Raw genomic sequence first — 26880 nt, forward strand, 5'->3', positions numbered from 1 at the left:
GGACAATATTTTATTTAGTCATGTATGTTAATATAAAATAACACATTACAAAAAAACCTGGGAAAACTGTGTGTGGAGCAACGGACATTTCACTAAAAACAGGGCTCCATTCACTCTGTGACACAAACATTTAGTTTTGTGAAACAGAATGTTTCGCCGCTTAAAATATTTTTGTCACAATGACAATTGTCACACTCCATGTATTGAGCATTTTGACTTTATTCCCACAGCATGCACAACCGAATGAGTTGCAAGCTAGCCACAGCACTGTGTATTTGGTGTTTAATACATGGCCCCTGGCTGCACAAACACCACAAGGCAGAGACACACCAGACGTCTGAGGTGACAGACAGGCTGTGGTCCCGGTTAAACCCAACTCTGGGCAATGGAGATCTCTCATGTTGGTCATGAAAAGCCGCCTCTGCGTGTTCTCTTGACTTTTCTCTCTGGTCTTTCCTTCGAACAGAAAGAGAAAAGAGAAAAAAAATAACCACAACACCAACACCTACACCTTGTAGCACACTGGAAAAAGCAGTAGTGTTGAAAAGGTTAGGGGAACGTAAACGTAAGGCAGACTGACTGGCTGGCAAGCAGACAGACTGGTAGGTCCTCGTCTTTATGCCTGTGGGCTGTTTATCTGTTGTGGTGGGCCAGCTGTATATTGTTGATCAGTCCTGGATAACATCAACCAGACAGTATTGTGTGCTTCACACACGTTTAAGGCCCCTTTGCAGACAACAGGCACACACAGAACCTCATAGACACCTGTGGGGAGAACAATGGTGTTCTCAATGTTGAACACAACATTGAATGCAGAATTCAAGCTAAAGTTCACCCAGGCAAATTAGGTTATTGAAACTGTGCACAAAGTAGTTTAAAGCCCTGGAATATCTTGTGTCTTGTTTTTTTGTTGTTGCACTGGACATGCAAGCGTCCTTTGAGTTTAGCTTTACTTAAACCCCAGCTAGTTACTGTCAATGCTCAAATATTTGCGATAGACATAACAATTTATGGTAATTTATTATTTCTAAGTGCATTACTGTTTTATTTAGATTATTAGGTAACTATTTTTTGTGCAGAATGTACACATCCAAATTGTAAATTGATCATGATGAGCGAACTATTTGTAGTCATTGGTTGTGGGAAAGTCTGGGTATTGTAGTTCATTTTTACAGCATAGTGGCGTAAGCGGAAGGAAAGTGTGGTGATAACGGAGGTCACATTGCTTGGGTCACTTTTTCTTTACGTTTATATGTTTTGATTGAGAAACATTTACGATAATAATGGAAACACCTAAAGCAGGTAGTGTATATACACAGCATGCTGAATATTAGTTTCCTATGTCGCCGTTTAAGTATTAGTATCGTTGTAAAGCATACTAACATTAGCCAAGTTTCACGCTAGCAGCAGCTTGCAATTCAGTTGGATAACTAGCTACCCATTGTTAGCAAACTACGTAGTTAATTGTAATTTAACTACTTCGATTTATTTAGATTTAGAAGAACATAAGCTCGCTGACGTACTAGCTACCATTCTTCGGGGTTTTGAAGTTCATGGCACGTTCAGGATCTACTGTCCAATTTTATGTAGCTCTCTGTCTGTTTATACTAGTTAGCATATACTCTGTTTCATGTTAGCCCTGATTCTACAGGGTATGTAAACTACGACTTGTATTGTGTTTGTTTTCAGAGGAGCCTTTCCTAAGGCACGTGGAGATTGATGTGTTAATCCCCAAGATGATGCGCGAGAAAGCCAAGGAGCGCTGTGCTGAGAAGGTTACAGGTGCCTATCTGTTATGGTGCTGGCTGAATGTCAGTGTTGGCATGTACATGTATCTGTTTGCTTTCCGTCTCCAGGTGATTAGCTGACGTGTTGAAACATAGACCTGTGAAACATACAGGGCCTTCAGAATGTTCCTCCACATGTTTGTTGTGCTGTAGAAGTAATTTCTAATTGATCAAATGTATTTATTGTGCCATCAATCTACCAACAGTACCCCACGAGTGAAAACTTTTTTTTTTTTAAACTTGTGCCAGGTTATTGAGAATGAAAAACTGAACTGTCCACATAGGTATTCAGACCTTTTGCCCTGACACATGAATTGAGCTCAGATCATCCTTGAAATGTCTCTAGAACTTGGAGTCCAACTGTGGCAAATTTGATGGGACATGATTTAGAAAGGCACACAACTGTCTATACAAGGTCTCTTCAAAGTTCTAAAACAATTGCTAAATTAAAGTTCCTAGAAGAACAATGTCATCCATCATTGTTAAATGGAAGACGTTTGGAAGCATCAAGACTCTTACTACAGCTGGCTGTCTGGGCCAAATTAAGTAAACAAGCAAGAAAGGCCTTGGTCAGATTGGTAGGGTTAGTCCACTTGGAGAGAGCTTAAGCGCTCTGCATAGATGGGAGAAGCAGCCAGAAGGACAACCATCTCTGCAGCACTTCATCAATCAGGCCATTTTGGTAGAGTAGCTAAACAGCAGCCACTGCTGAGGCATCTAACATGCTGTCTGAACCACTGAGTGCATAGCCAAAATTGAACTATTGGCACTACATATGAATGCCTAGCACTACATATGACAAAAATCAAGGTACTGCCCGTCACCTTGCTAATAACATTCCTGCGGTGAAGCATGGTGGTGGGAGCATCATGCTGCGGGGATGTTTCTGAGCAGCAGGGCCTGGGAGACCGGTCAGGATTGAGGCTAGGATAAATGGAGCAGAATACTGAGAGGTCCTTGAGGGGAAAACCTGATCCAGAGTGCAAATTAAATTCTATGTGTGAGAGCAGTTGTCGTTTTATCAAAAGTGGTTGCCCAGAAGACTTCCTAGCTCATTCGGCCATGTCAAACAAGTAACTGAAGTGACATGTGACTAACAAGCAGAATTGTTTTTCTAATGTATCAATGATAATAAATGCATTTGTGTGTTATTTTCCTTGCGCTGTAAAAACATTGTCATTGTTTGTCCCATAGTGGCGTACAGCCAGGGAACAGCCAAGGTCAGACAGGTAGACAGCAAGGCTCACATTTACCCCCAAGAGCCAAACTAAATGCCAGGCTATAAACCAATTCAGCCAGAACATGAACCACAGGAAATTATTACATTTCGACAAAAAATAAACTTGTATTTACATCTGAGTCAGCGCATGTTAGAAACACATTTGGCAGCTGTGATTCTGCTTGGTGAAAGAGTCCAAAAGCTTTGGATTGTGATTCATTTTTTTTTATACTTTCCAAACTTCTTGAGGCTCTGTGAGTGTATTAGGGGTCATGGCTAGTCAGAAGTTTAAGTCTGGTTTTAGATTTTGAAAGCAGATTGAAGTCAGAACGATATTTCTTTTACCATGCCCTGTGTTCTTGGTGTAAATTTGTCTTTGTCTGTTACTGTCCTGCTGATAGTTGAATTCATCTCTATCAAAAATAAGGCAGATTGAAGGAGTTTTCCTTCTTGGAATTTGCCTGTGGTTGTCTTGTTTTCTGAGCAGTATTTGCCAAAGTCAGTCAGACCCTTTCCATGATGCTGCCTGCCACCGTATTTAAAAACAAGTAGATAATCAGTAATGTGTTGATTTGAAGTTTGTCCCAAACGCAAGTCATTTAGGCCAAACGGTGTAATATTGTGCTATGCTTTTTGCCGGACTATGTTAATGCCTTGTTGCATGTAGGACATTTTTATTTAGTATATTTCGGTTTCTTTTCAGTTTGTTGTCAGTATTGTAGAGTAACTGCAATGTGATTGATCCATCCTCAATTTTCTCTCGTCATAACAATTAACCTGTTATGCTGTTTGAATGGCAGTTTCCTTCCTGTCCTAGAGCTCAGTTCAGAAAGAAGCCAGGTTGTGTCTGGTTGTTTTAATATATTATACGTTACTGCCCATCTTTGTGAATTTCAGGAGACTGAGTCTCAGTAGTTCACTGGAAAACTTTTCAGATGTTCAGATTTTTTGTAAAAACAATAATACAGGTGCTGGTCATAAAATTTGAATATCATCAAAAAGTTGATTTTATTTCAGTAATTCCATTCAAAAAGTGAAACTTGTATATTATATTCAATTTTTTATTTATTAAAATTTTGATGATTATAACTGACAACTAATGAAAACCCCAAATTCAGTATCTCATAAAATTTGAATATTACTTAAGACCAATACAAAAAAAGGATTTTTAGAAATGTTGGCCAACTGAAAAGTATGAACATGAAAAGTATGAGCATGTAGAGCACTCAATACTTAGTTGGGGCTCCTTTTGCCTGAATTACTGCAGCAATGCGGCGTGGCATGGAGTCAGTCAGTCTGAGACACTGCTCAGGTGTTATGAGAGCCCAGGTTGCTCTGATAGTGTCCTTCAGCTCTTCTGCATTGTTGGGTCTGGCGTTTCACATCTTCCTCTTCACATTACCCCATATATTTTCTTTAGGGTTAAGGTCAGGCGAGTTTGCTGGCAAATTAAGAACAGGGATACCATGGTCCTTAAACCAGGTACTGGTAGCTTTGGTGTGCAGGTGCCAAGTCCTGTTGGAAAATGAAATCTGCATCTCCATAAAGTTGGTCAGCAGCAGGAAGCATGAAGTGCTCTAAAACTTCCTGGTAGACGGCTGCATTGACCTTGGACCTCAGAAAACACAGTGGACCAACACCAGCAGATGACATGGCACCCCAAACCATCACTGATGGTGGACACTTTACACTGGACTTCAAGCAACGTGGATTCTTTGCCTCTCCTCTCTTCCTCCAGACTCTGGGACCTTGATTTCCAAAGGAAATGCAAAATGTACTTTCATCAGAGAACATAACTCAGCAGCACTCCAGTCCTTTTTGTCTTTAGCCCAGGCGAGACGCTTCTGACGCTGTGTCTTGTTCAAGAGTGGCTTGACACAAGGAATGCGACAGCTAAAACCCATGTCTTGCATACGTCTGTCCGTGGTGGTTCTTGAAGAACTGACTCCAGCTGCAGTCCACTCTTTGTGAATCTCCCCCACATTTTTGAATGGGTTTTGTTTCACAATCCTCTCCAGGGTGCGGTTATCCCTATTGCTTGTACGCTTTTTTCTACCACATCTTTTCCTTCCCTTCGCCTCTCTATTAATGTGCTTGGACACAGCTCTGTGAACAGCCAGCCCCTTTAGCTATGACCTTTTGTGTCTTGCCCTCCTTGTGCAAGGTGTCAATGGTCGTCTTTTGGATAGCTGTCAGGTCAGCAGTCTTCCTCATGATTGTGTTGCCTACAGAACTAGACTGAGAGACCATTTAAAGGCCTTTGCAGGTGTTTTGGGTTAATTACTTGATTAGAGTGTGGCACCAGGTTTCTTCAATATTGAATCATTTCACAATATTAAAATGTTCTGAGATACTGTATTTGGGGTTTTCATTAGTTGTCAGTTATAATCATCAAAATTAAAAGAAATAAACACTTGAAATACACTCACCTAAAGGATTATTAGGAACACCATACTAATACTGTGTTTGACCCCCTTTCGCCTTCAGAACTGCCTTAATTCAATTGATTCAACAAGGTGCTGAAAGCATTCTTTAGAAATGTTGGCCCATATTGATAGGATAGCATCTTGCAGTTGATGGAGATTTGTGGGATGCACATCCAGGGCACGAAGCTCCCGTTCCACCAGATCCCAAAGATGCTCTATTGGGTTGAGATCTGGTGACTGTGGGGGCCATTTCAGGACAGTGAACTCATTGTCATGTTCAAGAAACCAATTTGAAATGATTCGAGCTTTGTGACATGGTGCATTATCCTGCTGGAAGTAGCCATCAGAGGATGGGTACATGGTGGTCATAAAGGGATGGACATGGTCAGAAACAATGCTCAGGTTGGCCGTGGCATTTAAACGATGCCCAATTGGCACTAAGGGGCCTAAAGTATGCCAAGAAAACATCCTCCACACCATTACACCACCACCACCAGCCTGCACTGTGTTAACAAGGCATGATGGATCCATGTTCTCATTCTGTTTACGCCAAATTCTGAGCTCTTTTTCCTATTTGTAGTGGAGATGAGTGGTACCCAGTGGGGTCTTCTGCTGTTGTAGCCCATCCGCCTCAAGGTTGTGCGTGTTGTGGCTTCACAAATGCTTTGCTGCATACCTCGGTTGTAACGAGTGGTTATTTCAGTCAAAGTTGCTCTTCTATCAGCTTGAATCAGTCGGCCCATTCTCCTCTGACCTCTAGCATCAACAAGGCTTTTTTGCCCACAGGACTGCCGCATACTGGATGTTTTTCCCTTTTCACACCATTCTTTGTAAACCCTAGAAATGGTTGTGCGTGAAAATCCCAGTAACTGAGCAGATTGTGAAATACTCAGACCGGCACGCTCTTTCCCATTCTGACATTCAGTTTGGAGTTCAGGAGATTGTCTTGACCAGGACCACACCCCTAAATGCATTGAAGCAACTGCCATGTGATTGGTTGATTATAGATAATTGCATTAATGAGAAATTGAACAAGAGTTCCTAATAATCCTTTAGGTGAATTGTATATCAGTCTGTGTGGAATGAATGTATACATTATACAAGTTTCACTTTTTTAATGGAATTACTGAAATAAATCAACTTTTTGATGATATTCTAATTTTATGACCAGCACCTGTAATTTTCTTTTCACATTTTTGTAGATTAATTGCAAAAAACAAAATGTCCAAAGGGGCTAACAACATATGTAATCCACTTTATCCAGCTATTTTAGTTCTTCATTGATTTTAATCCGTTTGTCAAAATGTGTGTGTATAACTATCTGAAATATTAATTTCTAATTTCTTAATTATTTTGTGCAGATAAATCCAAATGAAGTCCATTTCCATCACACTTGGTAACACAACCAACATGTAAAAGATTAATCGGCATATCTATATCACGCACGGGCAACTAAAATCATTACAATTCCAATTTTAAAAAGGCAAAACCAATCAAGGGGTTTCCGGGGTTTGTTTTAACGGTGCAGCCTGTCTCGGAACGGCGCAGCCTGTCTCGGAACGGCGCAGCCTGTCTCGGAACGGCGCAGCCTGTCTCGGAACGGCGCAGCCTGTCTCGGAACGGCGCAGCCTGTCTCGGAACGGCGCAGCCTGTCTCGGAACGGCGCAGCCTGTCTCGGAACGGCGCAGCCTGTCTCGGAACGGCGCAGCCTGTCTCGGAACGGCGCAGAGATGGCAGAGACTCTATATGGGCAAACGCTGTTTGACATAAATATGAACTAGAGTTTTTAATCCATGTGCTGAGCCAGGAAATAACAACTTAATTCCTGTATGTGATTCAATTCAGTGCTGTTAATACTGTGTATATATACTGTATTTATCATATCCACCTACCTCATGTACATTACACCTGCACAAAAATGATCTTATCCATTACACTAGATATATATAGATCACATCCACCGTCATTATGTACATAATAATACCTGTACAAAAATATTTATTTCCAGCACCCTTTATACCCTGGTCATTGCAGTATTGTCTCATCAGTCTTAATATGTTATTGTTTTGGTTTATTATGTGTATTTATGTGTACTGTATATTGCAGTCGGTGACTCTTGTTGAGTGTCCTTTGTTTTGTTTTTTTATGAATAAGCACATCATGAGCCTGTATATTCCAGAGTCAAATTCCTTGTATGTGTACACATACCTGGCGAATAGAGCTGATTCAGATTCTGAATAAACCTGAGGTCGTGGACCACTGAACTGAGGTGATCATGGCTTTGTTTCATCTTCCTTGCTTTTGCTGTTCTCAAGCTATCATTTCAGAGATTGAAAATGGTATAGAAACTGAGTAAATCACAGTCAAAGAAATATCCTAGACCCTAAGGTTGAACATTACTGTTATAATTGCACACTGGGAGATATTCATAGGGCCTCCTTGAACTGAAGATGGTCTGGTCTATTCCCCAGTCTTCTCTGTCCTCCCCTGCTTAAACACACAGCAGGATTATGTAGGTCTGTACCTACCCATTTACACCCCAGAACAGAGCGCCCCTTGACAATGTTCATTCATATTTATTTGAGTCTACAAAAAACTATTTGGAGATCGTGTTGGTGCAAACCTGCCAACAGAAGAGAGATCCAAGCCTTGTTCTATCTGTAGTAGACGTGGTTGCATGTTCTTTGACTTCATCTTTACTGGCTCCAACTTCCCTTTATAAGCCTGTTTGCTGAAGTTAAGCTGAGTGCTGTGCCACTGGTCTGGCGGTGCCCAACAGCTAAGCTTACATTCTACAGGAAGACACACTTAACAGCTTGCGTCTGCACAACATTTTTCAGCATCTCAGAATTTGCTGTTGTCAACATTTACCTTTTGAACCGTAAAAACTCTCAGGCCGTTCCTGCTGCATTGTTACGGAAACTGTTTCTGTGGTGTTGGTGCTGTGATTGAGGTCTGTCCTCTCCATCCTCTGAGGCTGCACGTGTGCTACAACGCCCGAAGACACTAGCAGAGACCTAGAACTGACGGCCTTGTGGAAAGCCCCTCTGATCTCTACTGCATGAACCTTTTCACACCTCCAACCCAACCCTAACTTCTGTACAGCTACGCTCACATCGCCTTCTGTCGTGTGTGTGTGTGTGTGTGTGTGTGTGTGTGTGTGTGTGTGTGTGTGTGTGTGTGTGTGTGTGTGTGTGTGTGTGTGTGTGTGTGTGTGTGTGTGTGTGTGTGTGTGTGTGTGTGTGTGTGTGTGTGTGTGTGTGTGTGTGTGTGTGTGTGTGTGTGTGTGTGTGTGTGTGTGTGTGTGTGTGGGTATTGTTACATGGCATGCAGAGAATGAATGTCATTGTGGATAATGTGATTATTAAAGGGATTCATGAATGTGTCCACACGCTAGGCAAGCATGTCCTGAACTCTGTCCACACGCTAGGCAAGCATGTCCCGAACTCTGTCCACACGCTAGGCAAGCATGTCCCGAACTCTGTCCACACGCTAGGCAAGCATGTCCCGAACTCTGTCCACACGCTAGGCAAGCATGTCCCGAACTCTGTCCACACGCTAGCCGAGCATGTCCCTATGTCTGTCCACACGGATGTGCCTGAAACCTTTCCGAATTTATTTATCCAAATTATTGGGGTATACGTATGCTGATTGTGGTCTTACGCCAACTAAGATAAGCAGAGTGAGGTGTTCAAATACTGCCGAAATCAGTTGAAGGTCAAATTATAAGTGTGGGTGTGAATGAGACTTCAGTGTTCTTGATTCCATAATTCTTATCATTCTAATTCACTTCTTCACTTTAATAGAAGCCTTCTCCTGCCCTTCCAGATCGTTCTATCCACACACCAGTACATTTTAAACTGATGCAGTGTGGGCTCTGTCTGTCTTCAGTTTCTGATTATCGCTATTAGGTACCTAGAACAACCCAACGTATCTCATCGTATGAATTATTACGTCTCAGTGGAGGTCCTCGCTATTGTTCTAATCTGGAGACTCCGATAGGGAGATGATAATTGTTCACAGCCTTGCCCCCCTGACTGCATGTAGGCTAGTGGAGAAGTGCACTGGTAAGGGAATAAGGTGCCATTTGGGATCACAGATCTAAGGTCTCCGTCACTATACTCCTCTTTGTGTTGGGTGGGCGACGGTGTGTGGCGACGGTGTGTGGCGACGGTGTGTGGCGACGGTGTGTGGCGACGGTGTGTGGCGCCGGTGTGCCCAGGGGATCGTCGGCAGTGTTTCCACAGTCCTCTGGGAGTTTCCGTTCAGTTGATGAGATTAGTCGCACTCTTCTGCCTCTTGAAATTGCTTCCGCCGCTGCAGTTTCCATCGTGGTGAAGGTATTCGGGTATGCTTTGTAATAAAGCTGATCAATCACAGGGATTGTTATGTTGGCGCCCTCTTTCACTCGTTTAAATTGGTCAAATGTCAACAGTGCTGTTACCGATTTATGAAATGGCAGCAGGAGGCAGTAAGTCAACTCTTTGCAAATTAAAATGTACATCAAGGATTGGCGGTGTTTTAGCACTAACTAGTAGGCACTACTTGTTTCTTTGAAATTATACATGCCGATGTTTTAAAACGTGTCCGTGTTATGTTTTATATTATTGAATAATAATGGGGGGGGGGGTATTTTGCATATATGTAAAAATTATTAATGGCACAGTAAAGTTACAACATTCAATGTTTATGCAAAATAAGTATTCTGCATATACATGGCATGTTTTTATTTTACTGAGCCATTAATCGTTTTTATTTAGGCTCAATAGTTAAACATTTAGATTAGAAATCAAACTTACTCTGAGGTGCAGATACTCAGCATTTATTTCAGAGCATTTGTGTGCATATTGGTTGCATCCTTTAGAAATGAAGTTCATACATATTCCACCCATGTTAGGGCACCTTTGGACAGTTCTGTTGGTGTCCGTCAACATGAGGACTAGTAAAGAGGTGCCAAGGAAGCCATTCTGAGACGAGAATGTATGTCAGAAACAAATGCCAAACCTGAAGCAAATGGCCCGGGAAGGGCTTATATGACCTCTACAGTGTATGACTGAAGACCTTTCCTCAAAGCTCTAGGTTAGAAAGAAGCTGTCTGTCAGATCAGGAACTCTCCAGGAGGTCGGTGTGGAAGTGTCAGCCGCGAGCATCCGCGCCCAGCTGTAGACTTACCAGCAAAGCTGGAAAGCAACACTGTAAGGTGCAAACCACTGGTTAGCCTCAAGAAAAAAATGAAAACCTTTTTTTGCTAAAAACCTTCCTAAACCAGGGATGATAGTGTCTTTTTTAGCAATTGTTTGTTTTCAAATCTAAACTTTTGAGTGTAGAGGTGAAGATATGTGTCCAAATTGTTCCAGATGGTAACTATAAATATAGCTAATACAATGTGTGGAATTACTTTATCCACACAGTTCTTTCTAATTTACTGCCCTACAGTGGTTTTCCAAGTGCACCCTCAATATTTTGTTCAACATTCAACATGGCATTTTCCACCCTGAAGTTCTGGTCACAAAGAGGGGCCTTGTGTCTGTGAACCCTCACGTTCCTGAAACTAGCTGTGGGGGGGCAGATGTGGGGGGAAAAGTGTGACCTCTATAAGATTAGGGCTTTACCGTAAGTGAATCACACCTTGTGATTTGGTTTAGTTCCCATTTCACTTGACCAGTTCACGCAGGACTGGTATTCATGTTTTTGATTTGGAGAACGTCTCCGATTCGCTGATTTGAACCTGTGTGTTTACTTGCATCTCGTCTGATTTCAGCATTCAACCAGTGCTGTAAAGAGACCGGGTTCCTCATGGTGGTGAAATGTCAGGATCAGAACGCTGCCTTGAAGGAGTGTCTCACCATGCAGTGAGTTTAACATATTATGAATGTCTGTTGACCCATGTTTAATGTCTTATTTAACCTACAATGAATTTGTTACCATCAACATGTGTGCAGTGGCGTGGATAAGTTGACACAACCTAAACGTTTGGCTGCCTGAAAATGAAATCTTAAGATCTACACAATCTATACCACATTTCTCCAGTTGAAGAAATGTAATTGGACGTCAATATTTAAACCATCTCTGAGACTGGGCTGCTCGGGAAAACTCACGCTTCTTAGAAAGACATTCTGGTCTGTCTTTGACAGTTATCCCTCTAGAAATGGCGGCGGTGTTTACAATTTCAAAATACTGATGGCGGTTTTCCAAAAATTTCTTTTCTGATGTTATATCTTCTTTGCCCCTGATAAACTTCCCAGTCGATGGATTTGACCTTAGACAGTAGGACAGGTTTGGAGATGCGTTGTCTGTATTTAGCCACTGTATGTACATTTCCAGAGTTCCTCTTCTAATTGTCTTCCTGGCGTGTATCTCTCACCATCTGCAGCTACAGAGACCCAGCGTTCTTTGAGGAGTGCAAGCAGGAGTACATCAAAGAGAAGCTCGAGTTTCAGAGGACGGGCGTGGCGGCTAAGAATCGGTCGCAGAAGCTCCCAACGAGCATGTAAATGAACCGTCGCCTTCAGCCGTCTTCTCAGATCAACTGGAGTGGTTACGGCGTAGGGGCTAGGAGACCATTTGGAACAGAACGCCTTCGCCCCAGGAAATAGGGGGCTGGGGGATTGAATGCTTACCCACAGGCCTTTGCCCTGTGTTTATATTGTACTCATGATTGGGACACTGACTGGTCCAGTTGCTTGGGTCAACAATACATGATTAGAAAAAGGGGAGAGCCTAACAACCCAGAAGTCTATGTACTGCTGTTTATCAAGGGGCCGGCTGGGCTTGGTTTAACGAAAAGAATGGTAGCAGTAAGACATTTTATCATAGTGAAATCAAAAACAGAATTGGTCCCATGAATTTATCTACTGACACTTTATGGTGGAATTTCAAGCTTTCCGACCCTTTTGTTGCTGAAGCTATTGCAATTGGAGGATGCTGATTGACAAAGGTGGGAGTTGGGAGGACTTTGTAGGCCGTACTCCTGTGTGACGACTAAGAGCCAGATTGCCATGAAGTGTCGGAACACCACAGTGTAGGTTTTCATGTGAAACTATTTCACCAACAGTGTGCAGTGAAAAACCCCACAGAGCCACGCTTGTTAATCTGTTATCCAAGCTGTCATAACTGGAAACCGTGTCTTGTAATTCACTCATTAGTTGTCGTTGATGCCGTCTTGCTTGCTCCGTAGTTTGAACAACTGTGTGTGATGCTTTGGAGTTCTGGAATTCTTTCTTGAATTGCCTATTGGGCCTGGAAGCTAGTTAGCAACAAATTTACCTATGAAAATTGATGACAGCGATACCACCTGCCCAGAGTGAGAATTATTTTTTTCCCTCAGAATTATACAAACATCGGCAAAGCATACAGGCCCATCAGATTAATAGGATCCATGTAACTTGCTTATACATTTATTTGGGGGTTAGGTGTTTGTAAATTTCTTTGAATTTGTACATAACCTGTGGTGTGATGACTGCTGAAGCATTATGGTTAGATTGTTATAAAAAAAACAATGATTCATAATCATTTGATGTCTGAATTCATTGTTTTTTACCGTACAAATCAATAAAGAGAAACAAAGGAATTGTGACATTTCTCACAGGTACCCAATCTACCGTAACATTTCCTCACAAAATATTGATATCATGTCTTTTCACTGGACTCTTACAACCTCTGTGCAGTGAATGTCTTTTGCATTCACACTGTACAGCCTAGCTTTCTGTCTCATGGTTCACTGACTCTTTGGGGCTCATCTGCCTACAGAGCAGGTCTGTTTCTAATCTCTATTCATTGTATTCATACAAGGCTAACGCCACATAGTACAAGACCGGAATAAGCAACGTGACGAGACGTGGCTGCCGTCACCTCACTGTCCAACTGTAACACAGCAATTCCTGAAATACAGTCACGTGAAAGACTGAAGGCAGTACACAGGATAGAGGCACGATAGCTGAAACGCTGCAGCAGGTTGGCCTACGGTGGGGTTCAGAGGCGAGACCCCTGAGGCGCGACCTTTAACCCAGATGTCGGAGGAACAGACGATACCTGGGAGCTTTGGTGTGATCGCGAGACTTGAGTTGACGAGAGCAGCGTTGGAAGCATTTAGGTTCAACGCTCTTGGCTCTGGACTGAAACAAGCTTGTACAGTTGGTGTGATTTTACGTTTCTCTCTTCTCTCGTCATTGGCCCTTCTCTCGCGCTCCCGTAGCATTGTCTCTGCTTTGGCTATTTTTGTCACAGCACCATGACTTACGTCTCTCACTACAAGGATATTTCTGAGTGGGTTAAAAAAAAAATACTGGTGCTTGTTGAACTTCTGCTAACCATGACAGGTCATAACTTCACACTTCTATGTTTCCCACATTTTGTCAAATAGTGTGACTTTCACTTCAATATTTTTACGTTAGAACATTTCTGTTTTTGCATACTTCAATTATTTGATCTGTTTTATTACTTTTCTGACTCTGTAGGTCAAGTGTAATGGATTGTGGTTAAATAACCTTATGGGTCACATGAAGAATAAAAAAATCATATAAACAGAATACTGTAACAAAAAACCAGTAGTAAGGCAAGGCTTTCACGTTCATTTAATTGAAATCATATTTACTGTGCAGTCTTAAATGCATTTCTAAAATATAATCCATATCTACTGTACATTGCATTTTGGTTTGCAAATCTTTTAAAGGAGGGAGTATGAAAAACTGCTGTAAAATAAAATGGTATAAAAAAAAAGACAATCATTGATCACAACTGCTATCTTTGTCAGAAAACGGAAGATAGTGGAGAACAGAAATCCCTTTACAATGGGCCCTTTCCAGGCAAGACAGCACTCACATCACATTTAGAGATTAGATTTAACTTCATAACCACAGAGAACCTTGTGTGCTAGTACTCTTTAAAACACTGTATTTAGAGGGGGAAGGCCCAAAACTAAATCGGTTTAATGCACCTAAACTTAGCCTGGCAGAAACCTCAAAGGCTAAGTAACTAAATTCCCAGCACCAAATAGTATCCTATTCCTTATATAGCGCACTACTTCTGACCAGAACCCTATGGGACCCTGGTGAAAAGTACCAGAGCCCTATGGGACCCTGGTGAAAGGTGCACTGGGCTGGAATTCAGTAACCTTTCAAAGACATTGTAATGGGTGTATTCTGCCAAACAGATTTTCTTTAGTTGTGAAACGTTCTGTTGAACAGATTTTCTAATTCATGTAGAGTTTTTTTTAAATCTCTGTTAAAGTGTTTTGCATGTTTTGTCTGACGGAACAAATAGGGGTGGCTGTTCAGGGCACTGCTTTATAACAAGCATCTGATTAAATCAGGGTCTTTGTGTCTTTCATGTACATTTTTATGAATCGACTGAATTCCATAATAAATGGAAAACGCATGGTTATACAATCATCAACTGAATGGTTGAACCCTCAATGCTGATTGCAGGAAATTAGCAAAGGGAAACGTGTCTTGTGGGGTTCTGGACAGGCGAGAATGCCAAGGGTGTTTTATAAACAGAAACAGTTTTGGTGCTACTCAGGGTATTTATATGCCAGTCATCACACATTTTAATAAAAGCTACACATCTCCTTAACACTGGTGCAATAACAAAAGGATTGACAATATATAGGTGTATTTTAATACTTTACTTTACAATGGAAACATGTAGATAACTTTTCTTGGGGGGGATGGGGGGGGGGGTGAAAACCAGTCAGCAAAACCAGTCTGAAAACCAGTCAGACTGTATCAGTTCACCACAGTGAGTGAAAGGCTTTAGCAAATACATGTATGAACACACCACAGTGTCCATTGTCTTTGTCATAGGCTGAAGACCTCCGTCACCAGAAACCTTTAGGAGGGGAGGCATCGCTCTTCTAGTCTGGCAAGGCCTCAAGGGAAGGGGAGGACCGTGGCAGACTTCTCCGGGGGTGGTGGTGGTGGGGGGGGGCTAGTTGACCTCTCCTGTGGCTACTAGTTCCCGTTGGACAGGGGGAGGTCCTGTGGCTACTAGTTCCCGTTGGACAGGGGGAGGTCCTGTGGCTACTAGTTCCCGTTGGACAGGGGGAGGTCCTGTGGCTACTTCCCCAGGCTGGAGTGTCCAGAAGAATGGCCTCTTTGTGTCAGCTTAAGGCAGGGTGGGTGGTTACGAGCCCAGGGGGTCCCCTCAGTAAGGTGGGGGCTTTGCCCAGTCACCGTTGGGGCTCATGGAGGCGCTACCTCTGGAGGAGTGCGAGGGGCTCCCGTGGCCAAGACCCTGGTTCTGACCCGCCCAGAATAGGGCGTCACTAGGCTTGGGGGGAGAAGGAAACGACCAGGAGGAATCGTCCAGAGAGGGCTGGTTGAGGGGAGGGGGAGGGAGGAGGACAGGGCTGGTACTGCCCAGACCCAAAGCCCCGGACCAGGGCCCATTCTGCCAGCAGTCCTCCCGGAGACCTTCCAGCGCCGGGGGGCCCACAGGTGGCAGACAAGGCCGGCCAGAACTGGAGGGGACGGGGGGAGCACTGGGAGAACGAGGCACTGAGACGCGGACTGGTCGGTGGTTCTGGTTCTTCTCCACATCATCCAAGCACTGGACCGGAATAGTTGGGGAAGCTAGACAGGGTTAAACATTGAATTGCCTTAACTTCTTTTTCTTTTCTTTTTTACCCAAGTTGTGTTCAGTAGACCTACATTTTTTGGATAATTCTTTTGACAATACTACTCGGTCGCACACTAAGAAAACCCATTTCAGTTTCAATTGCGAAACATTATGCTACTTTGTACTTGACTGAACACAACCCGGACTGACAACCTTCATCACCAATCCCGTGAAGCCCTCAAGAAAACAAGGCAATTTCACCACACCAAATTTAAACAAAGAACCTCTATTGCCCGACTTTTTTTTATCAAACCATGGAAACATTCATTTGGATTTCAATTTCTCTTCATGACGAAGTAAAAAATTAGTACCAGAACATCCCATCAGTCTGATAAGGCTGTTAGTGTGACTGGTATGATACATTTGAGCCCAATAATCAATGCTGAATGCAAATTATTGGTATTTGATGGATGAATGCCAACTTAAGAGTTAGTAAAGATGGTAATATGAATGTACCTTTAGGTAAATGTGGTAGGGGTGGAAGCTGCTGAAAAGGAATTAGTACAGAGGGTGTGAATAGAAACATTATTATTAATTTAGATTTAACGCATCTTCAATCTGGTCAGCATTTTTGTTTATTCCTAACTAAGTTGAGCAGAACAGACAGAAGCAGACAGACAGGCAGGTGGGTAGAAGTCAGGCAGACAGATCATGTAGTTCTTAATTGGTCTGAGCAGTGTGAGGAAAGTGAGTGAGAATCACACCTCTGACATTCTCATCAGAACTTGACAAGCCACAGAAAGAAGAAAAAAAAAAACACGCACACAAAATCAAAATTACAGACACCCATGCACAAAAACAACTGTCTCGGAATCCATCGTTAACACTAAGTGGCATAACTTCCTATTCCATTCATTCTGACAAGCTATTGAAAACCAAGGTAAGTGACTTCTGGGAATAGCATGCAATTGGCTGGAAGTCCAGAGTTTGTAAATCAATTCCATGCACGTGATGCATGCAGTTTTGTGATGACCATTTTGTATCGCAAGTTCTTTTGTTCAAAGTCTTTTTCTCTCTCTAGCCTTTCCGCAGTAAAGGGAATCACAGAGCCATTCTGTCATGTGTAGACTGGCTCTTAAATATGCAGCAGAAACGCATGCAACATTACACACACGTCGCTGGGTTTCTATCCAATCATCGCGTTGAGCAGATAATAATAAAGTTTAAATGAGAGTTCCTTTGTGTTTGATGGGCGAGCCGAGGGATTTATAGAACCGGTCTCCAGAGGGTTGATCCATTTGAATAGAAGTAATTCCACAGTAAGAACCCCAGTCTAATATAGATGTTCACAGTCTGAAATACACATCCCTCCATCTCGCTCAACCACCTTTCTCTCTCTCTATCCCTCTCCCATCTACCGAGATTACTCTGGATAGTCACCAGAATAAATGTATTTGCTCGCCGTATTTCAGTCTAATTTGCATCTATTACACGGTGAGAAGTAGCACACAAGGTATTTCACCTCAGATGAAAAACAGAGGGACACGCCCGGTGGTGTCCGCCCCCTGATACGCGTTATGTTGGTCATAGGTCAGTGTCTGTAGCCAGCCTTCACGTGCACAACGGCACTAGAATGAGACCGGCTTCAGAGCCAAGAAGTCTCCGGAAGTTTCACCTTGCAAGATGGTGTTTCAGAAACAGGGTGGGTCCTCGAGTTAGAGAACGAAGTACGAGGTGTAGAAAGGGGAAATTTAATATAAACAACCCTTAGTGAGTGTGGTAGAAAAAACCCGCTCTGAGTCACAGCGTCAATTTGTTGTCACACTGCTAATGAACTCCATAATTAACCACTGAACACTGCTACTGAGTTGTGTTACAAAACACCTGAACACTGCTACTGAATTGTGTTACAAAACACCTGAACACTGCTACTGAATTGTGTCACAAAACACCTGAACACTGCTACTGAATTGTGTTACAAAACACCTGAACACTGCTAATAAACTACTAGTTTAGAACTCACCTAGTTTATTTGCATTGTTCAGGGGTTAAATGCTCACCAAGCAGTGTTCTGGGAATTATAACTAATGAACCAAGTTCAGTAGTGGTGTTCAGAAACTGTTCACAGGTTAATAACTCAACCGGTATCTTGGCAGTGTTCAGGCATACACAACTCACTTAGTTAATTGGCAGTGTGCAGGGGTACAAAACTCACCTAGTTTACTGGCGGTGTTCAGGGGTTTGTCTCTTAGCTTCTTCACCAGGTCCGACTGCTGTTTCAACACTGAATGCAGAGTGAAGATCTCAGAGGCCAGGGCCTCGTAAGACTGCAGAACAGCTTTCACCCTGTACATGACATTACAAGCCTGCGGTGAGAGTAAATATTTCACGCTGCCATTTTAGTTACTCAGCAGGCACTCTTAACCATAGTTGGAGTAGCACATGTGTATACATTTTAATACTTTTTCACACTGGCCCAAGGTGGGAATCGAAACCCTAACCCAGGCAACAGAAGTGCCGGATTTACCAACTAAACTGTGATAGACCAGACATCACATCAGTACAAACACTTGATTCATTATCATAACCTATCTACATTATATTTACTACACATACTTAGAGGATGTGAGTAGACAATTTACACAGAACATTTTAATATTAGTAATTTGTAACAAAATAGGCATAGCTGCCAATTTTCACAGCTGATTAAAATCTCAAGAATACTGAATGAAATTCAAACAAATTGTGGACACAGGCTACAAATAAATCGTAAATGTTTCGTAAAAAAGAAAAAAAAAAATCACTTAATTTCTCTCGAGATGCTCCTTATTTGCCCAAACCCTTTGGCCCTGCAGATTTAGTTTCTAACTACACTCTAAACAGACAAGGCTGGAGTGTCAATAACAAATGACTGTACATAGAGATGGACTTACTGAGTCATGAAAGGGAAAGATACCACATTAACCGGTCTGAAACACTTGAAAGATACTAATCTCAGAAGCATAAAGTTTTGCCGATGAAACCATGTATTTCCATGTCTTATTATTATTCATATCATCGGTACTATTCCTCTCATAAAATAAATGATTTGTTTCACCTCTTTTTTTTAGAGATTTCCGTAATTTAAATTATTAAGTGTGAACAGTACTAAAGTTCTCTTGTTCTATATCAATACAAAAAACATTATTGGAATGGTAAATAAAAAATAATTACAAACTGTAAACAATTTTAATAATAAAATACTTCTTGTAATAACATAATAGTTTAGTTGTAATTTTAGTCAATGTTCCCTTGAACAAAAATTCTCCATTACTAAATACATTTCAGGATGTTACTAGAAGGAATAACAGCTATTGTAATTATTAAATAACACATTAAATGAAATGTCTCCTTTTCTATTGAAAGGAAATGTTCTGCACAGTTACTTTTGGTGGAACCCAGATAAGCATTTCAGAGTAAGGTTCCTTCTGCAATTACACCCCACAAGAACATAAAAAAAGAACCTTAGTAAAAGGACCTTCATGAGGTATTAAAGAAGAACTAAGTTCTCAGCAACCATGCTGTGATCAGTAATGTGAAATAACTGATTCTCAATATTTCAGAACTATGCTTTGTAAAGATATAATCCTCTGGTCCAAAAGTCTGGAAATATAAATCAGCTGAAAAACCTCAAAAAAAAAAACAACAACCAAAAAACAACTAAAGGACTAGACTGATATATTCAGTATGGTGAGAACAGTGACTGACATCGTTGAGCAGGGTCAGAAACACTAGCTAAGAGGAGATAAACATGTGACCGATGATCTGATATGAAAGGCAACACATATACAGCACCATCTCCACACCTTGTTGAGTGTCACAGACCTCATTAACACGTCCGCCAAAACCTGACACACTCAGCAGAGAGGAAAGACAGGATGGGGAACTAACACTTCTACTGTACAGCAGAAGCACCAGGTGTTATTGATATCCTAAATGAGTATGATTATAATAATACTAATTGGCAATGTGCTTTCCAAACTCATATGTTCTCTGTGAGAGTCTAAGCACAGGTGAAGAATTTGTTTCAGACTGGCACCCCAGAAAGATAAACTGTCACTGGACCCAAGGTCTGGGGTACGGCTGAACATGTGCCCTCCGCAGCCCAATGTCCTCCTGTCCTGGAAGGTGTTATGAAAACACGGTAATTAACCTGGTGCTCCCCAATGAACATGTGCTACTGCTGGTGACCGTAGAATTCTTTAGGTGCCAGTGTTAGATATTCTTTACTTGCTTCTAGGACTGGGCGATAATCAGTAAACATCGTTGAGTTGTTTTAAGGCACCGAATAACAAAGCGTCATTCTGAACAGTGAAATTCTTGCGAGCTGATACGCAACATCTTCCCAGTAAACAATTAGGTATAATCCAAAAAGAATACATAATACTGAAAACTGGCAGCAATTCCAAAGAGTGTAGAAATGGGGAATATGGACAATATTGATAGAAATATTAGATACTGTAAATACAGGTATTAATATACATTGCCCTACACGGTTATTTGCACCCCAAGTAAAGATGAGGGAAAAAATTGTTCTAAAAATTCACCTTTTGGTGAATTAGCTTAAAGTCACACTGAATAAAAATGAGAAACATCCAACCATTTGATTTATTAAAAAAATCCTGTCTATTCCTCTTTACAGACTCTCCAGATCATCCAGGGTCCTTGATCCTCTCTCATCCACTCTCCTCTTTAGCTCAGCCCACAGGTTTTCAGTGGGGTTTAGGTCAGGGGACTGAGAAGGCCATGGCAGAAGCTTAATTTTGTTTTCAGTGAACCATTTTTGCGTTGATTTGGACGTACGTTTAGGATCATTGTCCTGCTGGAAGATCCAATGACGACCCAGTGTTAGTTTCCTGGCAGAGGCAGACAGATTCAGATTTAAAATGTCCTGATATTTCAAGGAGTTCAGGATGCCATGTACCCTAACAAGGTTCCCAGGGCCTTTGGAGGAAAAGCAACACCACAACATCATGGAATCTCTACCATTTTTAACAGTAGGGATAAGGTTATTTACGGTATAGCCACCTTTCTGTTTACGCCAAAGCTCCAGAGGTGTGACTGGAAACGAGTCTGTAAACAGGAATGGTCTCAGATTCCTTGCTCTGTATTCTCCAAACTTTAGATGTTAGATTAGAAGTTACAGGAAAAGACTGTATTATTGGCAAAGGGAGGTTGTACAAAGTATTAAATACAGGGGTGCCAAAAATTGTGGCACACGTGGTTTTATTCAAAATGATTCTTTTTTGGTAACTAAAGAATAAATTTACTTCAATTAAAGGTTGGAAGTTTCAAATTTTTTCATTGTGACATTAATCTAATTCACCAAAAGTGAACATAGATGTACATAGAAAGTCATCAGGGCATTTGAAATGTTCATGTGATAAATATGATCATAAAGCAATGCTGCTGGTTGAGAAGCCTTCAGGCCATGGGGGAAAAAAACTATGTTAACCTGTGTATCCATGGTAATTTTATTTCACTATTTCGATTTTTTGAATAATATTATAAAAACAGTTGTACAAAACCGGTTCTCTTACTGGATCTCTTGAATTTAACTTTAAGCTTAACCCATTCCTTAAAAAAAAGAGTATATTTTACGACTATAACCATGACATAGATATACAAAGAAAATACATTGTCATTAATATCAAATCAACAAAAAATCTTGAAGATATCGTGATGCAATATCACGCAGCCCTAGTTGAATCCCAACAACGCATTTTATTTTTTCTTCTGTTTATAGAGGACTAGATTTCTTACATCACTACTCATTCTACTCCCAATACACACCGAGCTTAGACACAAAATTTAGACCTCAGTAGCTGTCAGTATCTGTCAGGAAAGTGTACCCGTAACTTCGGTAAGGTAACGTGTGACAAGTAAGATTTCCATCTGTTCACACCATAAAAATAAAAAAAAGTACTCAAATATCCACCGCATATCTGGCCCTATTCATCTCGCAAATCTGGCCTTATTCATCTAGATAAAACTAACAAAGTGTAAAAAGGGTCTTTGCTAGTGAGAGCTAAGCTGTTCCACCTGTATGTGAATTAAACTAAGGGTTTTAGCGCCCCCTAGCGGACATAAGAATGTACTGTAGGTCTCAACTTTAGCAAATTAGCTACTATTATTCATCAGCTTTGAACAATTGGCAGAGTTGTTTTGCAACAACAGATGCTGCGAATATGTGTCAAGAGCTTATTCTATTATAATATTATGTCAGTATTCAGATGCGCTTCTAGAACAATAACTCTGTTGCCTGGTAAACTACTACCATAACCACGCAGATCTCCCGTAAACAAATCTTTGTTGCCCCCTGCTGGCTGACTATTGCCACTACACATAGCATAGACCAACGTTAGCACAGACCTACCACACATTGCATAGTACTTCAGTGTGGCGTCAGCATCTGGCCACTGTCATGCGTTACCATGGGTGGTTGAAAAGTGCTTTGGCAAACGCTCCCTTGCCACACATTTCTGACAGGCCAAGTTACCATTAACTCTTTGCCATTGGGAGGTTGGTTAACTAGGTCCTTATCACTCAATCATTGTGTGGTGTGACAATAACTGTTGACATATAACATTACCAAGCAGACAGATCAACAACTGACTATTAAACATTGGCCTAGTATTCAAACATAACTTATATTAAGAGACAAACGTCTCTCTCTTGGCCAGTCTATGTTCTCGCGCCTGCTACACACTGCAGTTAAGGTCACAAGTCTGACAAAAAGAAAAGTAGCTGGATTTCCTTTATTCCTGTTTTTGTAAAAAAAAAATAGTGGCTACACATGGTACAAACCGTAACATTGACACTGACTGTATAACAGATAATCCTGTTTATGAAGTTCAGACTGGTTACACATCTCCAGCACCATCCATTAGCTTTTTGCAGAAACTGCTGATTCACACTTTAATAGCTGGTGGTTTTCAACTAAATACATACCGCTGCAACTTAAATCATGTCCGAACCCAGAGTGTGTCACTGGGGAGATGGAAGGACAACGTACCTCTGGTTTGACTCCATGTGATTCTGGTCACAGCCCGATCCAGACGTTTCGGCTGAATCCTAGGTAGAAGGTGGTGTTAATATTTTCTTTTTTAAACACACACACACACCAAAAAAAAAAAAAAAAAAGAGTTCCAGTTTGCAGATAATGATTTAGGGGAGGAAACTTTCAGGTGCGTTTTAAACAACAAGTTTTTGTTAAAGGGCCACTCTGATCACATGACTAACCACCTGAAATCTTGTTCAAACTTGCAAACCAATCACTGCACCACGTCCATTTCGGTGGACCTACCCCACAGTGGCCCTGCAGTCGGCTGTTCTCCAGGGTCATCCTCTCCAGCTCCTCCTGCAGAGTGTGGATCTTCAGCTCACTGTTCACCCTGTCCACCTGCCAGTAGTCCTGTGTGCTGGTCAGACTCTTCATCACTGAAAGACAACACAACATCACCCTCATTTCACTGCCGACCCTGGAGAGATGAGAGAACACACTCAGCTACACGTGCCTAGTCAGACTCTTCATCACTGAGAGACAACACAACATCATCCTCGTGGGGTGCGACGCTGGTCACAACCTGTTGACTGATTCGTTCTCTCTGAGAGGGTGAGAATCATTTGAGTTCTGTACCTCTGGGAGACACTCAGTGTCTGGCTTAGCCAGGTTGAAACGAAACATCGAACACTGAATTCTAATGAGTCTGTTTTACGACAACAACAGGGATTTTGATTCCAGGCTCTGTGCAAAGCTATGGGTAACAACTGTACAACAGCCACCATGGTCATGAGGATAGCTCCTCCCTGGTCACAAGGACACAGCCTGTCCATCTATTGGCTGAGGCCAAGGGATAGCTCCTCCCTGGTCACAAGGACACAGCCTGTCCATCTATTGGCTGAGGCCAAGGGATAGCTCCTCCCTGGTCACAAGGACACAGCCTGTCCATCTATTGGCTGAGGCCAAGGGATAGCTCCTCCCTGGTCACAAGGACACAGCCTGTCCATCTATTGGCTGAGGCCAAGGGATAGCTCCTCCCTGGTCACAAAGAGACAGCCTGTCCATCTATTGGCTGAGGCCAAGGGATAGCTCCTCCCTGGTCACAAGGAAGCTGCCTGTCAGTCTATCGGCTGAGGCCAAGGCATAGCTCCTCCCTGGTCACAAGGACACAGCCTGTCCATCTATTGGCTGAGGTCAAGGCATAGCTCCTCCCTGATAACAAGGAGGCTGCCTGTCCATCTATTGGCTGAGGCCAAGGCATAGCTCCTCCCTGGTCACAAGGATATAGCCTGTCCATCTATTGGCTGAGGCCAAGGGATAGCTCCTCCCTGGTCACAAGGACACAGCCTGTCCATCTACTGGCTGAGGCCAAGGGATAGCTCCTCCCTGGTCACAAGGACACTGCCTGTCCATCTATTGGCTGAGGCCAAGGCATAGCTCCTCCCTGATAACAAGGAGGCTGCCTGTCCATCTATTGGCTGAGGCCAAGGCATAGCTCCTCCCTGGTCACAAGGACACTGCCTGTCCATCTATTGGCTGAGGCCAAGGAACAGTCATACGGTGTATCCATAACAGCACACTCATTGGGCCATAAATAGAGCACTACGTAGGTTACGTGTTGCTATTTGGGATACAGCAGTGGTCACTCCTCTTTCAGTCTGCAAGACCTGGGGGAAAGCTCTGGTAATGACACTGTCCTTTGGGAGAGGGGAAAGTACCTTGGCTCGTCTCCATCTCGGTCTTCAGCTGCAGCAGCTCCATCTCTTTGGCCTGCAGCTGCTCATTGAGGAGCCTCTCAGAATCCATCTTCTCCCTCTTCTACACAAACAGAGACACAGTATGTAGAAGCCTTCACTGTGCTGTGTTTTTACCTTCCCGTTCCACACAGTTGACAGAGACCATTGTTTCTTAATTAGATATGATCCATTTGTTTTAAGTGAAATGTTCGTTACAGGACATTACAAAAGGGTGAAAAAGGTTTTGACATGATTTGTTGCGATTTCAGCCTTTACATAAACGTTAGCGAACATTTTCAGACAAGTCTGTGCACATTTCTATTTGTGACAAAATTAAACTAAAAGAAAAGGGTGTCTTGCAAATTTTGCAGGCCAAGAAATTCCCACCTTATCTATCACTAAGGCCATCTTTAATGTTCATAGTGTTCTACTTAACGTTGCACAAGCACTCTATCCCAAATTCAACTTACTTACCAGCTTATTCAGCTCCAGCTGCAGGTCCTCTTTCTCAATGTAGATCCCACGGTATGCACTGAACGCCTTGTTCACATACTGGGGTCCTTCAGGGGAAGGGGCCTCAGGCCTGAACAGCTACAGCACAGGTTACATCCATACATCATTAGCTAGTAACCCGGCAGCAACAGGTTAGACAATGCACAGGTGTTGCGTGACATAACGCAAGGCACTCCAGGAATGAGATTAGGCAAAACCTTTGGCTGTAGCAATGTTTCAATGTGATAACAATATATGAACACTGGGCTAGATGTTTCTTTAACCATCTAAATGTAGCATATCTCATCTATATCATCAATATTTCACCAGAGAGGCTAAAAACTACAAATACAATATATGAAGTTCTGAGAGAAAGTGAGTCCAGTGGCCACTCATACTGTCCTAAAGAAGCTGGCCATACTGCGGTACCTTATCCTCCAGTTGTTTGACCCTCTTCCTCAGCAGCGTGTTCTCTCTCTCCGTGTCCCTTAGTCTCTTCTTAATGTCCTCGTAGGCGGTGACCAGGGCGAAGTGAGAGGCCACTGACTCATCCCCGGCACACACCGACACCGGGCTCTCCCCAGCTCCGCCGTAGGCCGTTTCATGCTTCAGGATGCAGATATCATCCTCCACTGCCTCCATGGCAGTCCTCACTAGTGGAAGGCAGAGACACCGAGAGGACTCTGAGATCTGCCACTAGCACAGCGGAATAATGTCATGAGTCTGACAAAAAAAATAACATCTGGGAACACGTTCATTTCATTCAGCATATTTCAGAATGACAACTGTCTTAACTGCCATGGCGGCTGTACGAAAGTCACAGTAATATTCTAAGACTGAAGATGGACAGTGAGTAGACAGGCTCGATGCAGGGGCTGGCCTTGAGAAAGAGGTCTCTGTACGGTTTATTTCTGATCATAGCAATTGCCAGCTACATTGAATGCGACATAACGACATACAGATAACGAAAGTAAAAGCGAAGGAACTGTTGCATGAAACAAAAACCAATGTAGCATGTCATAATACATAACATTCTAGTACACTTGAAATACCTACACTGACTAATGAGGAATCCAAGATATGTTAGAACAAATGTATTCACATCTCAGGTTGTCATATACGAAAAAAACGTGAAAAATATTAAAATCAAAACATCAGGACCTCGAAGGACATTAGCATGTAGCTACATAGCAAATCGGGACAGGCCATTATTCAATATAGATCAACCCCAACTAACCACTGACTTGTAATCTAAACATGCCCGATTGGTAATCCAGACTACGGTGAGCAATTTTGCAATAACAAACGTTAACACTCAGCTGGTTAAGCAAAACCATACAACAAACACGCAACCAGCTGATGATGAATTGATACAGCTAACGTCGTTAGCCCGTTAGCCTATCTTACTTAGCTACCTTGGTGTCGTTTTTGAAGATTTCACGTTGAATTCCTATCAAACATGGTTTGGAAACAACTCACGGAATGCCAAATTTCTCTATGCTAATCGTTGTTTTTTTTGTTGTTCTATTTTTCGATATGAAAGAAATTTGTAATCAGACATGAACCAGGAAACATTCACAAATGTTGTCGTCAGGTTTCATCAACGTCTTGTGAGCAACAT

At 42.2% G+C, this 26880-nt stretch overlaps 2 protein-coding genes across 5 annotated transcripts; one reads left to right on the forward strand and one right to left on the reverse strand.

Moving 5' to 3' along the window:
• The first annotated feature begins 1235 nt into the window (after nucleotides 1-1235).
• On the forward strand, nucleotides 1236-12943 carry cmc1 (C-x(9)-C motif containing 1). The gene is given in 4 exon segments (NM_001305641.1): nucleotides 1236-1302; nucleotides 1690-1782; nucleotides 11194-11284; nucleotides 11806-12943. Coding segments are annotated over 4 exon segments (324 nt in total). The 5' UTR covers nucleotides 1236-1283; the 3' UTR covers nucleotides 11927-12943.
• A 1043-nt stretch (nucleotides 12944-13986) lies between these two features.
• Nucleotides 13987-26872, reverse strand: azi2 (5-azacytidine induced 2). Of its 4 annotated transcripts, none has more exons than XM_010892740.4 (8): nucleotides 26675-26872; nucleotides 25689-25912; nucleotides 25242-25358; nucleotides 24750-24849; nucleotides 23335-23468; nucleotides 23044-23102; nucleotides 18205-18335; nucleotides 13987-16003 (listed from the first exon to the last, which is right to left on the reverse strand). In XM_010892740.4, the coding sequence occupies exons 2-8, from the start codon at nucleotides 25899-25901 to the stop codon at nucleotides 15576-15578; spliced, it is 1182 nt and encodes a 393-aa protein (XP_010891042.1). In that variant the 5' UTR covers nucleotides 25902-25912; nucleotides 26675-26872; the 3' UTR covers nucleotides 13987-15575. The 4 variants fall into 4 exon arrangements, with proteins under 4 accessions (XP_010891042.1, XP_010891043.1, XP_010891044.1 ...); XM_010892741.4 differs by having other exon boundaries at nucleotides 25689-25955; XM_010892742.4 differs by having other exon boundaries at nucleotides 25689-25982.
• Between the last annotated feature and the right edge of the window lie 8 nt (nucleotides 26873-26880).

The sequence above is a fragment of the Esox lucius genome, chromosome 16 (assembly GCF_011004845.1).
Source record: "Esox lucius isolate fEsoLuc1 chromosome 16, fEsoLuc1.pri, whole genome shotgun sequence".
Classification (NCBI taxonomy): domain Eukaryota; kingdom Metazoa; phylum Chordata; class Actinopteri; order Esociformes; family Esocidae; genus Esox; species Esox lucius.

Excerpts from the sequence above, each read along its gene's own strand:
- azi2 (XM_010892740.4), bottom strand. The coding sequence starts at position 25,901 with ATGGAGGCAGTGGAGGATGATATCTGCATCCTGAAGCATGAAACGGCC. Across the intron at positions 25,359-25,688 it reads TCAAACAACTGGAGGATAAG|CTGTTCAGGCCTGAGGCCCC; the intron begins GTACCGCAGTAT and ends CCTGTGCTGTAG. Across the intron at positions 16,004-18,204 it reads GAACACCGCCAGTAAACTAG|CTTCCCCAACTATTCCGGTC; the intron begins GTGAGTTTTGTA and ends AACCCTGTCTAG.